This window comes from Nothoprocta perdicaria, unplaced genomic scaffold (assembly GCF_003342845.1).
Source record: "Nothoprocta perdicaria isolate Ctin4 unplaced genomic scaffold, notPer1 scaffold_16, whole genome shotgun sequence".
NCBI lineage: Eukaryota > Metazoa > Chordata > Aves > Tinamiformes > Tinamidae > Nothoprocta > Nothoprocta perdicaria.
This window is the reverse complement of record NW_020454760.1, coordinates 7,417,405-7,440,696: the sequence shown is the minus strand read 5'-3', so window position 1 is coordinate 7,440,696 and position 23,292 is coordinate 7,417,405. Positions and strand designations below refer to the sequence as shown.

The 23,292-nt window shown below is 41.9% G+C and overlaps 1 protein-coding gene across 1 annotated transcript in view; it reads left to right on the top strand.

Moving 5' to 3' along the window:
* Positions 1-22,142, top strand: part of ZNF521 (zinc finger protein 521) — a 208,577-nt gene extending 186,435 nt beyond the window's left edge. The window contains exon 7 of the mRNA XM_026035384.1: positions 21,320-22,142. Within this exon, the coding sequence (XP_025891169.1) occupies positions 21,320-21,349 (30 nt within the window). The 3' untranslated portion in view covers positions 21,350-22,142. The remainder of the gene's footprint in view (positions 1-21,319) is intronic.
* Positions 22,143-23,292: the final 1,150 nt, after the last annotated feature.

Below are 23,292 nucleotides of genomic sequence, written 5' to 3'. Positions count from 1 at the left end.
GCACTGTTCAAACTGATCTTCTACTTTTTGATACTTTTCTTTAAGGGTTAAAGTGCTCAGTATTGTAAAATGCTACCGAAGATCTCAAAAATGATCTTCAATTTCCCTTTGCTTAAGCCAGAAGAGAACAAGGACAGCTCTAGGCTGCTTCAAAACTAAGAGATTTGACTTAAACCATTGCAGGACACAGTAGCAGAGCTGGGGTTCAAAACTGTATTTGTTCTTTCAGGGATCACCTGGAGAAAACTGTTTCCTGCTCTTCCCTATGGCTGTCTCCTTGTGGCAGAGGATTTCTGGGAAGCAGCTGGGAAAGAGACAGTTATGGAAATGGTATCAGCCATAGCAGGAGAGTTACCACCACCTCCACATAGAAATCATTCTGCCCGGGCCCCAAAAGAGTTGAGTCTGTGTATCATTTAGGTCCCAGAGGCGAACCTTGCAAGACAGCAAGGGAGACCATGAATAATTTATACTCTTTGCACAAAAACAGGGACAAAACTTCCAAACCTGCAGGTGAGGTTACATTTTCAAGGATGTTTTGCTCACACACACAAAAAAAAAAAAAAAAGGCCTCAAAACATTTTTTAAGTGAAATTGGAGATTAGCTCTGGCATTTCTAGGTCCCCAAACTCTTAGGGTGAGGAGAGGAACAGAGATGCTGCCTTTCTAAGCCCCAAAGGCCAGTAGCCAGCGGGGAATAACTTTGCTAGCTTGTCTTAAAAAGAACCTACCTGAAATCCAATTAACAATCAAAGCTTAAGGCCAACATTTTCAAACTCAGTGGCCTATTTCTGAGAGGGTGCTGAGCACCTGCAGCTGCAGTTAAGGTCACTGCAAGATGTAGTGCTGAGTACCTCAGGAAATCGGGTCGTAAAGGCCTGAAGTTGGGAACCTTGCTAAAAGCGTAGGTGCTGAGCAGCCACAACCTGCTTAGAGGTTTCAGATAAACTGTTTCTTATGCCTAAATACAGGCTTTCAGTGATGCTGGCCTTCGCCTGCTTTAGGCAATCAGGTCCCTTTTGTTAGAGCAGATATAGCTCGGAGGGCTGGGTTTCGGTTGCCAGGCCTGCTACTAACCTGCTCCACAACCACGCATCCTCATCTAGCGAGGGAGCACGACGATGATCATATATGTGACAGAGCTATCTGGAATTTAATTAGTGCTTTTGTTTTGATCTGGCACTTGTTGAAGAATGCTGCAAGTATTCCAAGTATTTGTTTGAGTCCTTTTTCCCCTGAACTTTTATTGTGCTTTCTCTTTCAAATTAGTCCTTTCTTATGTGAATGCTAGTGTGCACCAACATGTGCATACATATTGACTGCATTTTATTTCCCTAAACTAAAAAGAAGGCTTAAAAGGGATGTGCCTGGAAATTTCCAAAGCCCAAGCAGATAAAATATTTTTCCATGTTTTCCAAGGCTCCGAAATTCAGGCTTCTGTCTCTAAGTCTTTAGACTTTTTCTTTGCAAGGCTATCCAGGAGGGATGGTGGAGGCAACACACACTACACACATTAGCTTTTTAAGGCTGTGCCTTCAAAGTGTTTCTTCTGCAAGCCTCCTGCCTTAAAGTCAAACAGGTTTAAATCCAAAAAAAAAAAAAAAAGAAATAACACTTTGTATTCCCTTCCAGTGCCCTCTCTTCCCTGGAGATTCAGGGATGTTACAACCATATTAAGTTTTGAGACAGTAATTCTTTTTCACATACAAAATTTCCAGGTTTGGGGCATGTGCGTTCACCTGCCTTTAACTGACCTGTTCAAATGTAAACACTCCCTATGGGTAGCTCATTAGTTCATGAATATTTGTAACATTGCTAAGCCCACCATGCCCCAAATGCTGGAGTTTTATAGTGACCATTTTGATTCCACTAAGTAGTGCTTGACAAAGATGGGCTACCCAGTTTTTTTTTGTCTCCACATACTCCATTATACTTGTAAATCTCACATGCAGTAGCCAACCTGTGAAACTTTCTGCCCTTTTGCTCACAAGTAAATAGGAAAAAATGTGCTTACAACATGTCCCATACATTTGATGAAAGAAATAACAAGGGCTTTTTTTCTTAAATTTTTGGAACAAATGAATCATAATTATAGGTTTCTTTTTTATGTGCTTGAACTGTACTATTATTGAAAAAATTGCAGAATTGATTGTCAAAGTCAGCATAGCAGATAAACAATGAATAAATCATTTTAATTTGAAAATCTTGAAAAGAACGTCAAATTTACAGGAGAATAAAACTGTTTGGAAGCTAAGTATAATGTCAAAAATAAGTAATGAGCTATATCCAAAAAACATACATACAGAAACAAACAAATACATATATATGCTTATTCTTTCAAGGTGTATATGCCCAAATGAATATATACAAGAATACCTGTTTTTATTTTGTATATTTCTTCCTATTTATGCTTTTTATATAGCTATCGCTTTTGGAAAAAGCTCTAATCAGTAGATTAGGCTCTAACAACACAAAGGTAACTCATATTTTGGATATGTTCTCCTTACCACCTTGTATAGTCCCCATTAAGTAGTTTCTGCAGAATCAGGTAATATAGTACAAAATAGATAATAAAGTTCATAATGCATATATAATGTATACATATATAAAGAATAAAGTGTTGCTAGATAAGATGGATGGATGGATGGATAGATAGATAGATAGACAGACAGACAGACAGACAGTGAAGTTTGTTATCTCTACTCTGTAAACAGAATGAGAAAGTGGCAATTAGGGGATAAGATCTATTGCTCCTGTCTTTGTGTTTTTAAGTGTTGACTCTGAAACAAAAATGACGTTTTATGCCAACATTAACATCATAATTTCTAATCATTTTAGCAAATGGAACAGGAAAGTGTGTGTGACTGCAGGCCAAGGAAGCAAATCCAAAGTGGCTGCAGAAAAGAAAAAGATAAAGCAGAAGAGAAGATGAAAGGCGAAGGTTTGGAAGAGCAGACAGTGAGGCGAAGAAAGAAGATTGTAATGATAGTGCTTAGGAAGGCAAATATTTTTCTACTAAGTGATGATGATAATGCTGATAAGGCACTTGGAAAAATAAATCATGATAATAACAATAATAATGAGGTATTACTCGGTTACTACACAAAGGCCAATTCTTAATCTCAGTCTTTGTAGAAACCTGTGTGAACATCAGGGAGTCCGGTTGTAGACCAAGGGCAGGGAAGGCAGTAAACATATTCCCGGATCCACAAATAACCATTAGAAATTGAATTCTGCCCTTTTCAGAAAATGAGTTTTTACCTTGTGTGCCCTGGCTGTTTCAGCATACACCTTGCCATTAGTCAGATCAGTTGGCTGGTACACCTGGCGGAAGCAGAAGAAATAAGCCCTCTGTTTGCATTTGAGTAATTTCTCTGGTAGATCAATTCAGTTCTCCTAATTACCCATCTATTAATTTCACGTTAATGTGGTTGATATCGATGACTGATTTTCTCTCCTAAACAGGAGGCACCATTTCTTAATTCCAGGATTCATCCCTTCCTGCCATTGCCCTGCTGTTAGCTACCAGTCGCTGCCGCTATATTATCTTTCATCTGGCCCAGAGCTGACGACAGATGGCCATCTCCGGGACTGCCATCAGTGTGATTTTATGAAGCATCCAGCTATGGTGCAGTGAGGAGCTCGGTGGCCAGTTCTGCAGACCGCCCTCCCTGCCTGCCTGCCCCTTTGCCGGCTGCTCCCGCCGCCCCGCAGCGGGCTCCTCGCTCCTGCCTCTGCTCGTGCCCTTTGCTGCCGATGGAGGGCACCAAGCTGGCCCTGAAACTTGGCCACTCCGCGTGTGACCCCTCTTCCCCCCACAGCACAGGCAGAGGATCACGCTGGTCCATGCCCTGCTGCGCTCTCACCCCCGCCATGGTTTCCAAGTGCCAAATCCACAGGCAGAAGGGGTCTGTACTCCAATCCGTAGTCCAAACCCTACCTTGTTCCATGGCAGAGCTTAGCAAGCCAAGGCTCAGGGATTTGATGGGAAACGGAGGATATTCATTGTTTGCTTTTTATTTTTAATGTTCCATAAGTCTCGCTGCCAAAGCAAGGCTACTTACATGAAGAGTGAAGGAAGGAGAAGTATTGATTACAAACCCAAAACGGAGAAGGGGCTAAACTTCCCAAGCACCCCGGATCCTTTGGCACGTTTGATCATTCAGCACCGCAGTTTCAACGGGGGTGGCTGCTGTGCCTTTTGGAGAAAGACATATTGTCTGCTCCTGACAGAGTTTTCTAAAGCAAGGTATCTCCAGAGCTGAACCCGTATTTTAAGAGAAATTCACATTTGTTTCCTTTATTGTGATATTTGCAGCGAGTCTACAGCTAGTAACAGTCTCTGCCCTGGAGCTATGAAGGAGTAAGGCTCCATTGCTGGCGAGAGAGCAGCCTCTGTGTGAAAGGCTGAGATGTGGTAGGCAAGATGAATAGTGCTTAAAAGCAGCGCTCGCGGTGCTGTCACTTAGAACAGGAACACTGAGGATTTAAGCGAAAGTGAAAGGCATGGTAAATGAATCCTTTAAAAATGGTCATATTTTCAGCTGCCTAAAATAACAAGTTTTCGCCATTGATAAGTTCATTGAGTAGGAGGCAAGTTTGGGAGGGGATGAATTCCCCTAGGGAGGAGATGCAGATAGTTTGTAAAAACAAGGTGTGGTCCCTGATTCATGGAGAAACACATCCAGGAAACTCCAGTAAACAGCAGTCTTGGCTCAAAAGTAAAAATGGTGGTTTTCCTTTTCTTTCTTTTTTTTTTTCTTTTTTTTTCTTTTTTCTTTTTTTATTTTTGGGAGCATGAACATCATTTGATTGCTGCTTTCCAAACATTAGTCAAAAAGTCTTGGGTGCAGATGGCTACACAACTGGAGCTGTTCATTACAAAACCCCAACCAGGAGGAACAGTTTCGAGGCTTACTTTTTCTACCTGTTATCAGGGTCAGGTTCACTGTGCTTTGATCCATCTGAGGCTGAGATGATTTAGAGTGGCAAAAGAGTGCATTTTTGCAGACTTACGTTTTTTGTTTTAAGTTGAGTTTCCTTTGTGCTCAAAGCAGAAATTGAATGTCCTCCACCCTGTTAACAAGGGAAGGGGGAAAGAGATGATTCAGTCCTCGTGAACCAAAACTGCTGAGTTTCACACATTTCTACATGCGGCTTTGGTTGTTTATCTGTATTGTTATAATCTCATTTTGCAGCAGAATCACCAGACACAGGCACTAAACACGGACGTGTGTAAATCTCTCTGCTTGGGGATGCTTTTTTGTGAGTGCATACTCTGCTTCCCCCCTCACTTTGTGTGTAAAGATGTGTGCTGTGTAATATAAAGAAACTGCGATACTGTTAAATATTAGTGGTGCATTTTGCTTTGCTTTGAGTTTGCAAAGGTGAAAGGTGATGGCGCCGGAAAATGGAACAGTATATTTGCAGTGAGACAGGCACTAAGAACTCGCTCCCATGCTCAGTTATAATTCATGACTGTACTGGTGGGAAGCCCTTATCCCTCTGTGGAGTTAATGCATCTCTACTGTAGCCTGCTGAGAGCACCCTGTGTCCCCTCCCACCATCTGTGCATTCGCTTGCGTGCCTTCCCTCTCTCTGCGCTGTGAGATCTCTTGGTGTTAAAACTGTCAGACTACTACTGCCTGGTAAAGGTGGCTTTATGATGTGTATTAGTGTGGAATTGTCATTTAAATGCTGAGGAGCTGGGAGCAGGGTATGTTACATTTGTTTTAAGCTCTCATTAGAAAATGCTGCCCAGCAAATAGTGGGGGAGGTGGATTTATTTCTTCAACAGCAAACAGCTGTGAACAATGTACAGAAATTTCCACAGTACGACAGTATAGGGTACGCATACAGGTTAATTGCATACCCATCTTTGTTCCCCATCCGGGCACGTTTTGCTGTTCTTGGTACAGTCAATCTCTCTCTTTTACCCTGCCATGATTTGAGCCCCTGTAAATTGAATACTCTTTACTTACCAATCAGCTGGCTCATGCTGACAACTGTTTTATTTTTCACAAGTTGATCTCCTCTTTTAACTGGCCAAGCTGTCTGGCAGGCTGCAAGCTAATTGCTGCTCTGCTGCCGGAGACTTGGGATTCCTGTGACCAAATACTAGAAGCTACTGCAGGCTTACCTGAATGGATAGTATATGAAGACTTTTCATTATTATTATTGCTCCAAGGCTCTGTGAGAAAAGGTGAAGCTGGTGAAACTGTCTGACTTAAGACAGACCTGAACTCAATTTGCAGAGGTTTGAGATGATGCTTTACCAACCTGGCCTCTTACTGCAAGGATGGATATTCGGCACAGCATATGCTTAAAAGACTCTGTACCTGACTGTCAGGGCAATATTAATTTGCAGTGTTTCACAGAATGTAATCTTCTGTAGTCTGTTGTTTGTACTCCTTTAAAACTTATAAATCATATCCAGACCTGAAATACCAGCGTATGAACTTAACAGATGTGCTGCCATAAGGGACCTACCAGGTTATAAACTGCAGAAATGGTCTTTTTATATTTCAGATTCCTAGCTTGTACCAGGGAGGTTTTGGAGCCACAAAAGCGGGGTGGAAGGTCGTGCGTTAGGACAGTAGCACCCACCCGGCACTTGACGTTTGGTGTAATTGTCAGGAAATTCACATCTAGTAGTTTTGTTATTCAGTCCGAGCATCCTGCTGCAGCTCCGAAATGAAAGTAGGGCAGGAATGACTTCAGTAGCTCTGTGTCCAGGTTTTCTTAGGTGAAAGATCACTTTGAGATGACACAGCTGAGTAGTCAGGCTGAAATCCTAGTTGGTATTTTATTAATTTTGCACCAAGATAAATCCTGAAATTCTGACAAACTCCATGACAGGTGAAATTCCTCCTTGCAGGAGCTGCGCAGCAAGAGGCTGCTCATTTCGTTCTGTTCGGAGGCTGGCAACAGGAGGGCAGCTTTATAATCAGCCCTCAAAGGAGCCCCAGCCGCCCCAGAGCCTTGGACTGATTGAATAACTCCTGGGCCTCTTCCCCTAGGCCTCCATCAGCAGGGGTCCTGTGGAAAGCAATCTCCCGCAGACTGGCACTGAAGTGAGCTTTAAACTACTATTTTCTGCTCTCCAGAGGAGCCTGGAGTACTAAAAGATAGATGGACTGCAGATATTTTATGAGAAACTGTCAGAAGAAGAGCAGAGTAAATGTTTTTTTTTTTTTCCCCTCATTCTTTGAGTCACACGCTACATCACTGTAGAATTTTCCCCCAGAATCTTTTACATATGGAGTTCAAAATTAATTGGTTGCTAACCTTAATTTTCCCTCCTCCCTCTCCTCTCTCTTTTCTTTTCCCCTCCCTCTTCTTTCCTTTCTTTTCTTTTTTTTTTTTTTTTTTTTTCTTAAATATTCACTCGGAGGCCCTTTGCTTAACCACAGTTGCAGAAAATCAGTACCATTTGCACTGAAATATTTATAATGACAGAATGAAAAATTGGATTCATTTTCTGGCCTGCAGCCGAGCAGCCTGCAACTTTGCGGCGCATTGTTCGGCATCGCTCATTCCTCCCTTTCGCCGGGGTCGCTCTCTGGCGCGCACGCACGCGCTGCCCCTGCTCCAGAGGAATGCTCAGCACAACGCAGAGCCATCTTTAATCCCAGCCTTGAGAAAACAGCTCGTTCCTAACCTTGCCACCGTTCGTGGGGGGGAAATTAAAGGAGGGAGGCACGAGGAGCACGTAGAGCCCCTCTTACAGGGGAGATTAGGAAGGATGACACGCAGTAATCTGCTGCGCGCGGCAGAGCGGAGGGCAGCTGGAATTCAGGGAGCTGCTCCAGTGCCTTGCAAGGGAGGCAGGGTGTGCGCTTAGCACCGCGCTGGATTGCAGCATCTGCCTGCTAATCCCTGCTCCGCCGCTAATTCCCTCCGTGGCCTTGGGAAACTCGTTCGCCCACGGAGGAGGAGGTTTTCCAAAGCTCCCTTTTGTGCACGCACCCAGGCTGCGCCTGTGAAAACGCCCCGCGCTCCCGTGTGCATGCAGAAAAGCGAGGATGCTGGAACTGTACATATTTACTTCCCTCGCAGCAATGGTGTGAAGGTGAAGTGGTTGATGTTTGCAAAGTGCTTTGAAAATGAAAGTGCGGATCCTCGGGCTCCAATTTGCATCCCCTGCCAGTATAAAAAGTGCCGTAGCCAGACAGCCAAGGATTCCCTTAGTGCTCAGCAGTCCCTGTGTATTTTCTAGCTGGTTCTGTGTCGCTCACTCCTTTCTGGTCCTCACAGGCGTGTCTTGACTCTGATGAATTCCAGGGATTCTTAATTCATTTAACAGTCCCATGGGGGCTGTTGCGAGTTGCCATAAATTCGGGCAGCTTCATGAATGCTTTAACATGAGGACTGAGTTGGCCCGAGATTTCAATCTTCAGGCCACAGGACTTCACAAACCAATTCTAGCTGGTCATATAGAAGCAAGTCTGAAAATGAACAAAATATACCAGAGAATGGTAAGTTTCTACAGATGTTGGGCTGTTCTGCAGGAAGTAATAGAGAAAAATATCTCTGCAAAGCAGTGATTCCAAAAAGCCCTTAGAAATGATTCTCCAGCGAGTTCTGTAGGCTGCTTGACAACTGCATTAGTTTCTTTACAAGCCCCTGGTCAAAATGTTATTCCCTAGTGCCTAAAAAGAGCTATGCTGGGACCACACAGGGCCACCTAAATAAGTGGGTTGGATTCTGCAAGGTGCTGAGTACCTCCAAAAGTGTAGGCACCAGAAAATGCCTACCAACGTTCAGAAATATTGTCTTGCTGGCCTCATCTGTTTCAAAATCATTAATATGCATGCAATATATAATATTATTGGTAGTATTGTGTACAGTGCTAACTTCATATCTCTATTCCACTCACCTGAACCCTAGGTTTTCTTTGGGTTTCTGAAGTGGGAGCTTCAAAATGTTGGCCCTCTAAGGAGGAGCACAGCCCCGCAGGTGTGCATGGGGCTGCAGGAAGGCACAGACACCTGCTCTAAGCATCGGCACAGCTCAGTTAGCACTGCACAGAACTCTGTAGTCTGCAAGAAAAACCTACTTTATTTTTTTTTCTCATTCAAAAGTTTCTTACCAACTTGCAGATTTGCCTTTTTATTGTGTTCCTAAAGATAGTTTGACAGGTCAGCCTGAAGTGATGAGTGTTCTGACACAAACTGCATTGTGACTTAGAAATTTTGCCTGCAGTTGTTTTACTGTAGTGTTGCTTTGATTTGAAAAGGAACTTTCTACAAAGTGGTGTGATTTAGGATATAACAAAAAAATTCCAATATTGTGCTGCATGTATTCCAGAGACATTCTGCTTAACCCTTATTATTGCTTTTTTTTTTTCTTCTTCTTTGTGTATGGAAATTGAGGACAGCATAATTTTTAACAGTTACTGTGAAAGAAAATAATAGAAACCAGAAAGAATGTGAGCTTTAGTAGCAAATATTAAGTATGTTTTTAAACTGAGAGTTTAAAACATTTTGAGAGTAGATCTCCCTGACAACTTGATGACATTTTAAGGGAAAGTGTTACCCTGGGGAAAACCTGTTTCAAATCCAGAAGTATTTCTTCGGTTGAGCTGACCGGAACACAAATACACAGACGTGGGAAGTGCCTTATGAAGCTGGACAGATTTGCAGGGACAATAGGATACAGACCACAGCGAAGTGACAGTACAGATCTTGCTGATGCTAATGATACGGTGCAGAGCTGTTATTGAACATCAGGGATTGCAAGAGTAGCCCCCAAACAAATGTTTTATCTTGCTGTGGAAGACAGTAACTTTCAGGGAAAGCTGCTTTCTCTGCACGCCTGAATCTTCGTGTTGGTTTTGTTTTTCTGTTTGGTGCGTCGGTCTGTTTTGCGAAGTTATTAGTTTATAAATTTTGCCAAGGTAAAGTAACTGTGAGAGCTTTAAATTAGAGTAAGTGCCACTTCTGTGTGGCACGTTCCTTTGAGGACTGATTAGAAAGCAGGCCTCCTGTTGCCTGCCCCTTTCTGCGTGGCAGCATTGCTGTGTACTTGTTTATAGCTTACCTTTGAATTTATACAAGTGAGCGCTGTGCTATGATGAAGCGCTCGTGGATAGAGAAGATTCTGCTGTTATTCTGGGATCAAGCTAATACTTCACTTTAAAGAGTTATTTTAATTAGATGGGTTTTATTGTAATGAATTAAAATTAACTTGGAGTAGCAAATTATGTAAGACGGCGAGGGTTATAGATTAGCCTCACCATAGCTACAGCACATCTTTTTGTGGAGGAATTGAAGTTCTGTATATCAGACAGCTTGGCACTAAACAGAAGGCAGCAGAAGAATGTAAGCGGCGTCTCCAGTTGCCGTCCCTCCTAAATGTGCTTCTTTGCCCTTGATTGGAAGATCCCCGCGCTGAAAAACAGCCCCGTCGGGCAACACGGGGTGAAAGCAGCAGCTGCCAAAGGCTGGATTCGCTGGTAGGAGATGCCTTGGAGACAGGAGGAGCAGAGCATCGCACAGCCAGCCCCGAGGTGGGGGGGGGCATTTCTGCAACTGTCAGTGCAGGGTCAAGGCTGGCTCTAATGACATGTCTGGCTTGCAACGTGTCACTGGCCAGCTGTGTGACAGCAAACAGAATGACCAAACACACAGGATGACACTCGGTAGGAGCATGCTTCCTCCCTCGTGGGGAGGAAAGAAAAAGGCAGAGAAAGATGCTTCATTCCATAATGCTGCTTCTTTGAGGGGAAAAAAAATAAAATAAAATGTAGGACTTGAACTTACAGGGCATAAGACGTTACTGTCTCGCTCCTTGTGTAGGCTTTGAGTCCAGCAAAAAGTGGGAGTGAAATGCCTCCCATTGAGCTGTGATTGCATTGTGCACTTCTTTTACATACATGCAAGTGGCAACAAAGAAGAAGACAATAGAAAATCCAGACTTCTTCATTTTACAACCAACAACCACAATGAGAAGCATAAAATTTTATTGCCTTGTCAGTAAATGCTCCAGATTTAAATGCTCCAGATTTATTGATTAACACTTTCTGTACAAAGAAAAAAAAACAGTCAAGTGGAGATTTTGTTTAAAAAGTCATGGTAGCATTCTGGTCTTTCAAAAAGTCACCTGCTTAACCTGGGCACTGCTATTATCAGTCAGGTTTCTGACTGGTAAGAGGAGGGAACTCAAAAGACATTTTAAAAATGCATCATTTCAAATTTGGGTTTATAATGATCCAATTGGTAACCAGGTCTGAAGGGATAAATAATATCCCTTAAATATTATTTAATATTTATCCCTTATTAATTTTATCTTCCAGTAAGGGTATTTGTGATTCCCACATGCACCACACACATCATACAACCACTGTGCCAGTTCCCTCCCTTGAGGGAGTCATAGGAAGAAGGGCTGGATCATGCCAAGATGCTGCCTCTGTGACTGCTGGGAAGGAAGACAGAGCAGATTCTGTGGGTACCCGCAAGCTTCACAGCTCAGGAATCCTTAGGGGTTACTGTCAAACCTGCCCAATTCGGCTTTCCTCACCATGTGTCTTGAAGGAAAAAGAGATGAGCCAAAGGGCAACTGAATCTGTGATTGAACATCAGCATTCCAAAGAGGAGGAGAGTTAGCAGGGCCCCATAGTCTTTCCTGCTTATTTGTACACATTTTAAGGTTAATGTAATGTGGACAAGGAGACACATTTTTAGGTGTGCTCTTCATTTTGGACTTCAAAACATGCACTAGTCTGTTTATGCTTTATCTCAAATGGATGTATGGATGCTTCTGATGTGGCTACTTAGCAAATACAATTTCCATGTACAAAAGCTAGTTTCGGTCATTTTAAAGACTGAGCTGCTGTGGAGTTGTCTTTTAGGAGAGGGAAAACTGTGTTAGTGACTTTCCTTGTGTTAATCTGCAGTGTGCTCGGTGCTACTGTGCAGGACACCATGCACTGGCTTGCAATAGGTGTCCAAGCTGTCCCTTTGTCAGCAGTTAGGCTCAATACCCTCCATCATGTCACCAGGTAGGGAGGTGAATTTGGTGATCAGTATGAGTGTGGTACACATCTGCCCACGTAGGAAGAGTAAAGACAATTTACAGCACTTTTCTTTCAGACTGTATCAAAAAACTTGTAATATCACTTGTAATTTTGTTCAAAGGAATTCTCCAACATGCATTTGTGGAAAACTGGAAAGGGTCGTTGTTTTAAAGGTTGCCCTTTGCATATAAATCACTGCATATCAAAGCACTGTGTTCTTCCCCATTTTAATTGGGTGACCTTTTGAATCCTGCAGGCAGAGGCTTAAAATTCAGACCTGCTGGTCAGTTTAAGATTTGAAATCAGTGCAGTGACCCAGGAGTTGTTTACATCCAATCAGAAAGCCCAGAATGGAAATCTGGGAGAAAAAGGTCCACTTGAAAGGGTTCTTCTGACAACTTGCAGAAAACTGTATTACTGACTAAAATATGTGTATGAAATACAGTTTCATTTGTCAGTTTAATCCCTGAAAAGAACTGTTATAATTCAGTGAGTACAAGAAAAACAGGAGGCACTGTGTAATGTTTCCAACAGGACATTTCTGTGCAATTATCAATTTAAACTTGCATTATTTGTCACTAATTACTGCACTGAGCTGTTAAATATTTAGTAGTAGTTTGTTTAATTGGGTTTGACCTATAAAGGAATCTGTACCTAGCAGAGCTCTGCTTACAGGATTGGGTTCCTCTCTCCCAGCCAGGCAAATTTGTATTCACGTAAGATGAACACATGTTGTCAGACAAGGATTTTTTGTTGCCTTTTTTTTTTTTCCTCTCTCCCTTTCTCTTCCCCAGATTTGTCTTTAAAGTATCTAAAATTAGAGCACGAAGCAGGAGCACTGCTCATGGATGTAAAATGGGAGGGAGGTCAAACTTAAACTTGTTTACAGATGTTGCAGTTTAGAAAGCACCAGCATTATAAATTAAACATAACAAGAAAAAAAAAAAATTAAAGCACAGCAACAACTAGCCCATGAACACATCTGTCTGCAAAACACTGACTTAATCCCTGAATATCTTATTAGGCAGCATTTCCTATCAAAGGAAATGTCCCCTGTTACTCTACTGTGCAGTTGCTGCAGATAAACATGGATTTGTTCAGCTTTGGGGTCTGCTTACTCTTGTGCCTGGCTGTGCCTGATGTGGAGAAGGGACTTCTGGCTGTCCCCGCTGCAGAGGGTCTGCGAAAAGCCATCAGTTCATGAGCAACATCCACCTTTTCTTTCTTAGCTCTGCAGGCCTAGCCCTATCCCTGTTTGTCCCTCTCTCGTAACTCCCTTGGCTCCAGTGGAATTTCCCTAATGCATACCAAGGTAATCACAATCACATGTTAGAGTAATGACACTCTATCTTCCTCAGAAGTACCTCCTTTTGCCTTTTTATTTATTTAAGCTTTTATTCCCACTTAGTGAATTCCTCTTCTTATTGGGGGAGGAACAGCTGATTTTGATCCATTTGCAGTGGCACAAAGGCCCTGTTTTTCTACACACAGGACGCAGGCCTGGTTGCTGATTGGCAGCATAAAAAGATGGAGGTTTTCCCTGATTTTGGTGAAACCCATCTAAGCAGCTGTAAACCAGTCCTAACCACTGCCCATTATTACCAATTTCTGCCCATTACCTTCATTTCATTGTCTATGAGAGTGTCTATACACCTTGCCCCTACATCAGGACACACCCTGCCCGGAATAGAAGTAGCTGTCATAAATTCCAATGCATTTCAATGAGGGAAAAGGAGGCTTAAGAGAGGCTACCACAGGCATCATAGATTAGAGCGCCCTGGAAGCCGATCTGATTTATGTCCGCGGCTTAAACCAGGAGCCCTTGCAGCCTCTGTGATGAGGAAGGTGCAGAGATGATGCACAGCCCCTTTTGTTTCTGCCTGCTCACTTCTGGGTGACAGTGGTGAAGGTCTTACTCGCTGTGCCTAAAAATATATGACATTCTCTTCCATACAGCAAATCTGTGATATATGTGTACCTATGTATAATAATCAATCCAAAAAGGAATCATTAACATTTTACTAGTGGCTTTATGGAAGTCTCTGAAGAAAAATAGATGTCACCTTTTTTTGTTAAATTTCAATTCGCATACCTGGCAACATGCTATCCAGAGGTTTTATAATTTTGTTTTCTGTGGCTCAACAGGAGATTTTTGAGCAGGAGAACCAGACTTTTACATATATATTACTGAGTGAATGGTCGTCAGATCGTGACAATGACCAGTCGCACCATTTCAGAGTCACTAACACAAAAGCTTAGGTGAATGAAATTATATGAATAACTGCAGTTTATTTTGGATTTTCCCAAATTATCCTTGTTGACATGGTTATTATATATGAGAAAGGACCTGATTCTCAAAGTCAAGTGAACACCAACTCCCCAGGTATAAGTGGTAAAGGTACATAGCTTCTTTTGGGATTTGAAGGCCCCCCACACACACACATTTTTTTTCTTTCCTTTTTTTTCCCCATGATCAAAATAGCCCTATTTTAGTTCAGATCAAATGCCTATCTCATTGTAAATCTCAGGCTTCTGAAGTTGTATTTTCTTACCTTCCCGGCGGTGGTCAAGCTTGGCTTGGATGAGACGCCATCGTAGGCCGCCTTAGCACATGTAGAAGTTCACTGATAAGCTTCCTGCTCCATCAGCTTCACTGCAGCCCTGAGGCCTTGCCTGTCATTTTTTTCTGTTGCTTCTGAAAGTCTCCATTTGGCTTCCTGCTTTTCACCTATGAAAACCCATCAGATATCATCTCCTTTCCAAATACCTCACTCATTCAGGATGATCTGGCTATTAACTTATGACTATGTATCTATTATTGTGTCAGAAGCAATGTCACTCCTGGGATCCACCACATTAAGTATATATATCAGCTCCAAGATTTCAGGTATAATAGCTTAAATTAATTTATTGTATTTTTGAAGGGAGGGCAGAGACTTGGAGGAAAAGAAGTCATATCATGTTTGATGAGCTTCAGATGATCTTGCCCTCTGTATTTCACCTATGTCAAAAATACAAATTGTTTACAATCTGAGCATTAGTAGATATTCTGTCAGTACAACTAAGGGTTACAGTATAGAAAGGACCTAGATATGTCCGTAGAGTGGAGTTATAATCATCAGCTACTTCATTTGGTGGAGGTGCAATGAGGAGAGGGTTGACCTTCTCATGGCAGCACAGATAAATCCCATTTACATCATTACACCATCCCATTTACTACATTTTACCTGCACTGTAACTGAGTCTGAAATAATCTACGTTAACAGCAGCTCCTTACCTGCAGTGTCTCAGCTGCTTGCAAGAGCAGAGGAGCTGGGTCCTTAAAGTTTTGGGGCATTGAAAGAAGGCTTATAGCTTTCAGATGTTTTGAAATGGCCCAGATACTCTACTGAAGCCACCACCTGACTATGCAGATTTGGTTGCATGTGTGGTTTGGGGCTGGCTGAGCTCCTCTTCTCCTGGGATGAACATCAGGAAAAAAAAATCCTAACCCTGAGGTCTGTGAAGCAGTGAAATAGTCTCCCATGAGAAGCATTGGAAGCTCTAATTAAAATTGGACTGGGCAAAATACTTGAAATTATACTATAGGCAATAATCCGATGCTGGCAAGGTGGGTGGAGAAAACACCCTAATGGGTCTTTTCTATCTCCTTCTGTGAATTCTGTGAATTCTTGTTCTTTTATTATGTTGTTTCACCTTTTTTCTTCTTTTTTAATGGTGACACAGTGCCATGTAGAAAGGATTATAAGATGTCACTGGGAGCTGAGTAAGACGATGCTAAATGTCAAAAGAAAATGCAATAGTTTCTCTGCAGGTTCACAGTGATTATACGGAGACAAGAGAAAGAGAAACTGACTGTGTAAGCGAGGGACATCAGTACAACATTTCTGATCTGTGAGACAGTGGCAAATGGCAGCAACGTACACGTTTGTCATTTTGTCATTGCAACTCATATTTTCTGCTTATGAAGAATAGCCACATTCCCCCAAACCTGTGGAAAAGTCCTTTTCTGCACCTGTGTGCACGACTCAGATTGCTTGAGATATCTTCTATCTAAATGTTTCAGATATCCCCAAAGCCTCAGATTAAATAATACCTTTTTACATCTTAATTTATCATTATTATGTATTTAATCTTAGTAAATATCTCATCAATATAGTCTTGGGTAAAATCATAATACAGTTTACCAGAAAAAAAAAAACACTACCATAATATAATGAGACTTTGGCAAGAAATTGTGTACTGCAGCACAAAAGCAGCACAGGCTTGAAGAAAAGGTATAAAAAACCAGCTTTTACTGAGATTTGCCTTGAAGTTATAGTTATGTCTGAATAAGTTTCATTTGTTTGTTTTCAGTGTTAGCGCTTTATAGCCCCCTTTCCCCTTTCCCTGCACTCCTTTCCATATGCTGTAGTATTTCACCCGTTCCCGGTGCAGAGCTTTCCGCACAAGAAGCCTTATATCATGACAAGCAGCTAAGTAATGAAGCATCAGACTGAAGATCTGGAAAACATGTTGACACCGTGAAACGGAATTTTTGATTCAGCATTAACACTACACTTAAGGTTTTGCTGGGCTTGCCTTTTTCACCTTCCTTTCTTTCTCCCCCTTCAGTCCCGGAAAATCCAACATCCGGTTATTAGCTGTAGACAGTTTGAGAAGTGTTGCACAGGGTGAGAAGTTTGGAATAAAAAGAAGGGAAAGGAAGCAGAAAATCTTGATTAGAAAGTATAATTTAATAGAACATGTATTGAACCAAATGTATTGATTAATGTGGAAGATATAGTACTTATATTGATTCAAACTAGAGATTTAGTACTAAAAGCTGTAAGCCAAAAAGCTGTTGCAGATTGCTACAAAAGTCAGTTTAATGCTGTCCTTGAGAATGCCTTCACAAAGAAATTCTTCTAATGTTTGAGGAGTAGGTAGAATGCGGTATATGTCAGTTTGATCCCGGAGGGTTTTATTTTGTACTCTAATAGCTGTTACGAGCCTACATTATATCCAAGGAGTAATTTTCCTTAGGGGTGCCCAGCTCGCTTTGTGTCAATATTCTAGCATTTTAAGTCACGTACAGTATATGCTTCTGGGAACAGTGCAGGAGCCAGCCAGACTCATAATGGTCTGCATTCATTAATAAAGGCAGAAGCTTCTGTCCCTCCATTGCCCACTACAGGGATGCCTCCCTGGTCTGCAGGGACCCGTGCAGACACATTTAAAGAAAGCTTTATTTTGAGTGGGCAGGAGATGAAATGCAGGACTTGCAGGCATTTCCTAAGTCAGCTACATGCCCGAGCACAGGGGTGACCTTAATGGGTCAGAGAAGAATGCAGGTCAAAAGACTTATTATCCAGCCTGTTGGAAACCAATTGCTTTTGTTAAAAAAAAAAAAAAAATGTAGTGCTTAAAGGTTGATAGTAATGTAGAGTTCTGTGTTACAACCTGCAAGTGTATTGCAGTGTGGTAGGATTTTTTTTTTCTTGAACACAAAACAATAAGATGAAGATGATCCATAATGTACACAGATAAAGGACTCCAGATAAGTGATAACATGTAGGGTACCATAATTAGTTAATCAGTGATGATTGATTACTCATGTTTGTGTTCTTGAACTAAGGAAAAAATAACATGCTGCTGCGGTACTCTTACCATCTGTTGAAATAATGCATCTACATTTCATCTTTATATTTCTTTGCTTGTACCCTCCTTGCACTGTTTGTCAGGTACAGCCATATCCTGTTTCATCTAGCCATAAAAAACAGAAGTCCCATTTAAATAGCATGCAACCACAGTTCACATTAAAGATTTTAATGGGATAGTGAGTCTGTGGTTACCTATGGATATTTTTTCTTTGCTAATTTTGATGCAGTAGGTGGGAATTATTTGCTAGCTATTACATCTCATGCTCTGTCTGAAATAAAAATATACACTAGACAGCAACAAAACTATTGCCTCTTTTGTCTCAAGCAGGACTGCAAATAAATCTTACAGTATTTTTTTTTTGCAGAGAAGATTCTTGTAGCCAGTGTTACATCGAAACCTGGGCATGCTTTTAACTCCCTAACACTAACAACAGGGATACCCCAAAGCGTTTTCTCCAGAACAGGGGTGGCATATAGTGTTTACAGCAGCTCGCACACAATTGGGATTCTGGGCTCACATCACAGGTTCTTCTATGAAAAAAGCGTCTCTCAAAACTGGACAAATGCACTTTCAGACTTCATTTTTCCATGTAAAGTATGTCATATTCACATACTCCCAGATAATATAATATGTGCCTTGTGAATAAGAACGAGGTAGAGGCATTGAGACTGTGCAACGTTTTTTCTGCCTTGGTTTGCTTCTAATGTGGTGGCAAACGTGGTGGCAGACAGGGCTTTCCTGCCTGGTTCCTCCATTTTGTGCATGCAGAGCTCGCATCTGCCTTCACAAATTCCTCCTCGTGAAATCCAGAGCTCTTGGAAATGCTGCTTTAGCCCTTGCTGAAGGCCAGGAAGGAGTACGTTAGCAAAATACTGTTCCCTTTCCCTTGCTAACTAGGAAATAAACATTTTTGCCTCACAGGGAGACTGCTGCCTAGCTAAGCACATTTGGGGGCAGCGAAGGAGGACACCATCTGATACCTGCTGTTGGCCAAATTGCTCTTATCTGGCAAATGGATATAACTGCTCCAAGGCCAGGAGAAACTGTCCAGAGGTTCCTAGAGGAGGCAGATTTCCACCTTGGGCACTGCACCCTAGTCCAGGAGCTCTCAGATGGAATATTGTGCTTGCCAAGGGTGCACGACACAAGCGTCGGGTTGTGCATCTTCCACCTGCAGGAATCAAACCGAGAACTGCTGCACAGAGAAGGGTGGAGAACCCTATCCTAAATTTTTCAGTGCAACACCCCTCATAAAAACAGCAGCAGTTCAGGATGGGGATTAATGTTTGCAATTTTCAGTCCCTTCGATGTGGGGTCTCCAGTAGCTGGGTTTCGGTGGGGTGTAATGTGGCTCTCGGTGGCATTGCAGAATTTGCCTCCGTTTCGTACCTCTCCGCACCCATCCTTCACCTGCTCATCTTGCTAGTGTTGTGCTTCAGAGGTGCTTTTTAAATATATATTTGTTTATATTTATTTTTATTCTGACTCTTGGCCAAAGAGGCATTTCTCCCTAATTTCTCTCACTTTTGGGGAACAGTAATTACTTTGGCGCCTGTGTTTTGACTGTTGATAGTAGGCTGCCTGTTTAAGTCTATGCTGCTCAAAGCATTTCCTAATTGTGTATCCTGCCCTGTCATGTTTTCCTCTTGGCACCTTTTGTTTTTTCTGTTACCTCTTCACTCTCTGTGGAGCATCTCCTTTTGCAACTGGGCATGGGAGTCAGGGACACTGGCTTCCTTGCATGTTCTCTTTTGTCTCCCTTGCATTTGGACCCTTGATTTTTTGTATAAAACTGTCGCTAAGGCCACAGTTACAGCTACACTTTTGACTCCGCTTCTCTTCATCCAGACCCAAACTGATTATACATTTCTTGGTTAGCTGAAAAGAAAAAATAAGAAAAGGAGTAACTCATGCTCTCCCTCAGGAGATTTAAGACAAAAGACATTTCCGCTTCCCTATATCTCTCTGCCATGTAACAACCAGTAAATAACTTCAACCTCTCAGAAGCGAATTAAAAACCTGAATTCAGGCTGACACCCAATATTTAGTCCTGTAGGTACTGCTGGGTCTCAGTAAGCTGTTGTGCTACACCATAAGTGCTGCAATAGATGGACACAAGAGGATGACAAAAGAGCTGACTGTCAGGCTTAACTCTTAATTTCCTCGCTTTCCTGGCTTAAAGACAGGGCCCATTACCTGTGACCAGGCAACATTTTACTCGGCAGTGTGTTGTTCCTGCTTTACAGCAGTTTGAAATGCTTTTAGGTGACGGGTAAGAAGCTAGATGAAATCAAGTGGTAGAGTGTATTTTCTTAACACTCGGGCCTCGGACAGACTGGAATTCCTGCCCTCAGCATTAAATCATTTTGTATTCACATCTGGAAATTGCATCTCCAAGTGTCACTGGGTTGTTTTCCTTTAATCTTGAGAATGGCACTGCATTAAAAATTCCTCAGCCTTACTGCAAGATCTTTCCCTTGCCAAATGTCCCAGGAACTATTGTCTGTGTGCGTGCACAGTTTAAGGAAAGGGAAAGGGAGAGGGAACTCTTAGACTGGTCTGTGATGGTGCTGTATTTCACATTTGTTTTGCCCAGGCTGTTTTTACGTGTCCTTTCCTGGGTGGCTCGGGAGGCTATGGTTCAGTAAATGTTCACTTCATTGAAAATGATGGCTGTCTTCTGGGAACAGGTTCATCCTGAAGTGCGCTGCTCCAAAGGAGTTTGAAGACAGATTAACCTAATAAAGCAGGCGATGGGGAGTGCATGTGCTAGGAGCAATTTGTGGGGTACAACACCCTTCCCCTCCGGGTCAGTGGCCCAAATCTGGCCCAGGTCACTAGAGGCAAAATTCATCATTAACCAGTGGCTACCCCCATGGCTGTGAAATAGCCATGTGCTGGATTGGTTTGCTGCTCTTGGCTTGATGCTTGAGGAGACTCGGAGCCAGTGCAGGTGTTGAAAGAGCATCGCTCATCCTTAAAAATGATTGGCTCTGCTAGGGCTGTGGTATGAGAGAGGGTGAAACTTATTTGCTGCTAGAAATGATGTTTATTTATTATGTGGGAAAGGAGAATTTCAGGCTCCCATAATCTGTGCTGGGTCACCTTGAATAAAGGCAGTACGTTCACTCGAGGGAAAAGATCTGTGGGTTTTGGTGACTAAAGGAAGGGCTGTGGCAGCCCTCCTGCTTGCTCATCAGTCTTTAAATTCTGTGCTGGATGTAGAATGGCTCTTACCACAATATACTGTGCTCCTCTTTAGGGGAAAATAGGTTTTAATGCAATAAACCACTTGAAGCGATGCCACAGTCTCAGAAGCAGGGCCCAATTAGCCTATCTGGGGTTTATAGGCAGCAGTGTCTTTTATGAGAAATAAATGCACTCCTCATCTGCACACAATATAAATCTTATGCAGGTATGTAAGTGGCCAGCAGCCACACGGAAGACCTGTGCGTTTTCCCTTGCTTCAGGTCTGCTCAAGCCTACCTGGAGACATTGCATTAGCAGAGCTGCTCCCGACTGCTTTAAGACAGGAGGGATCAAATGTATTTTCTGCCCATGCATTCTGTCGCATGATGTCGGTAGAATTGTTGGTGCATCTTCCTTTCATGCAGAAATGCCTGTCCTGTGAGTAACCCATTTCTTTCATTTTTCTTACAGAATCATACGATGACCCAGCATAGCAGTTAGTGCAAGGCCCGTCTCTTCCGGAGGATTCTTCGTGGCACAAAAAGGGAACACATTTTACTCTTTGCACGAAACTTTCATTGTTAATGTATATTATTCAGAAACATTGTATTGTACCATAAAACTTGTATTATCGAAACTGTTGGATGTTCATGTGTTTGAACTTTTGAGCACCGGATAGACTTCTTGTATATAAAGTGTTGCACATGTATTATGTTGTCTGATACTAAAATGGTCTTATAAAGACAAGTGGACTTGGGCCCTATTCAAGAAAGATAAAAATAATAATAATACTGTGTGAGGGGAAAAAAACAGCTTAAGAAAATGTGTCATTTTCGAGCAGGAGGGAGAAGATAATAGCTATGTTCCATTGCAGCTCTGTTTGGCTTTCCTTTCCTTTAAACTTCAGTCTCGAAATCTCTCTCTTTTGGTATACAAACGGATGAATTCAAGACTATTTTTTATCGCTGAAGATTCTTGCAAAAAAAAAATACGAAAAGACTCTTTCTCACAGAGCAGGAACCCACAGTTGAATAAGGCCCGTATATATATTTGTAAGCCTTGCGATATGACAGATAGCATTACCATATATGCAATAGTTGTTATGTAGATTGTCAAAGAATTTTTTTTCTGGATACCATTTGAAGCTTTGAGTGTTCAAGACTTTCCTTAATGATTTCACACAGCCAAATTCTTGAATCAGTTGAACTAACCTGTATGTTACTGTTATTAATGTTTACTCTGCGGTCTGAACCTGGAGATTACTGGAATTGTTTTCCAAAAGGAAATAAATTCAGTTTACCATTACGTGTGAGCGTGCTTGTATCTTGTCTTTTCCTTTGGAAGTGATGCTATTGCTATTACATTAATGACATAAAGGACCACCAAGATCTGGAATCCCATTGCCCCAGCAGCTCTGCACATGCTGAATAGGAGCAAGGGCATTTAACTAGACATAACAGAAGGAAACAGCAAAGTGAATGGCTCTTGAGGGTGAATCTCTATTTCTGTTTACTTGTTTGTCTTTTAATGTGGCAATCTCAATAATGTCATACCTGTGCCTTTGACACGTTGGCTGCCAGATGAGTCACGGCTAATTTTTTTGTGTGTAATTACTGCAGAATCAGCATAAGATTATTTAGTGAGTTTGGTCTAGCACTGGGAATCAGCAGCCACTACAGGGACCACAGGACCATCCTTGCCCACCAGTAGCCCTTACAGCTCACCTGCAGAAGAATCACAGAATTACACAGAAGAGGGGCAAAAAAAAAAATCCTCTGCTATTTTAGTATGGTGTCCTATTGCTTGAATTGCTGGATTTGTCCCATGGAAGCCAATGTTGCTGAAATACTGCAGTTAAAGAGCTGCACATCACAACAGTCCAAATGGCTGGAGCTGCCTGCCTATTGCTGTCAGGGTAGATATAAAGTGTGTTTTCCAGTTTGCTGAATGTCACATTTTGACTCTCCACAGATGGAGATGGAGATGGAGAGAAAAGAAGTAAAGTCTGCAAGTGTCTGGTTACTATATATTTCAAGAAAAAAAAAATGTGTCATGTTTAAAACTCAGCTTTGTGAATGCAGTGTAGTGCATATTTTGCCGAGTACAAAAAAAGAATTCCTGGGTTGTATATGAAAAATCACATTTATGCTGACAAAAGGATAAATGCAGGCACAAGTACACAAGGCTTGTAAAATGCCAGTTCTATTTATAAGTCAGAAAGTGTTCCCATTCTTATTCTCATTAATATATTACTCATCTCAACCAAATTGAATGTGATGATATATTCTTTTTTTTCTGACAGATACCTTAAAGGATATAAGACATTTCAGCCTTCATGTGTGAAAGTGTGACATATTGGTTCAGACTGAAAATAGCATGTTTCTTGTAGAGTTCAAGTATATAAGAAATATTACACCCTACTGTTTTTATAAACGCCAGAGTGC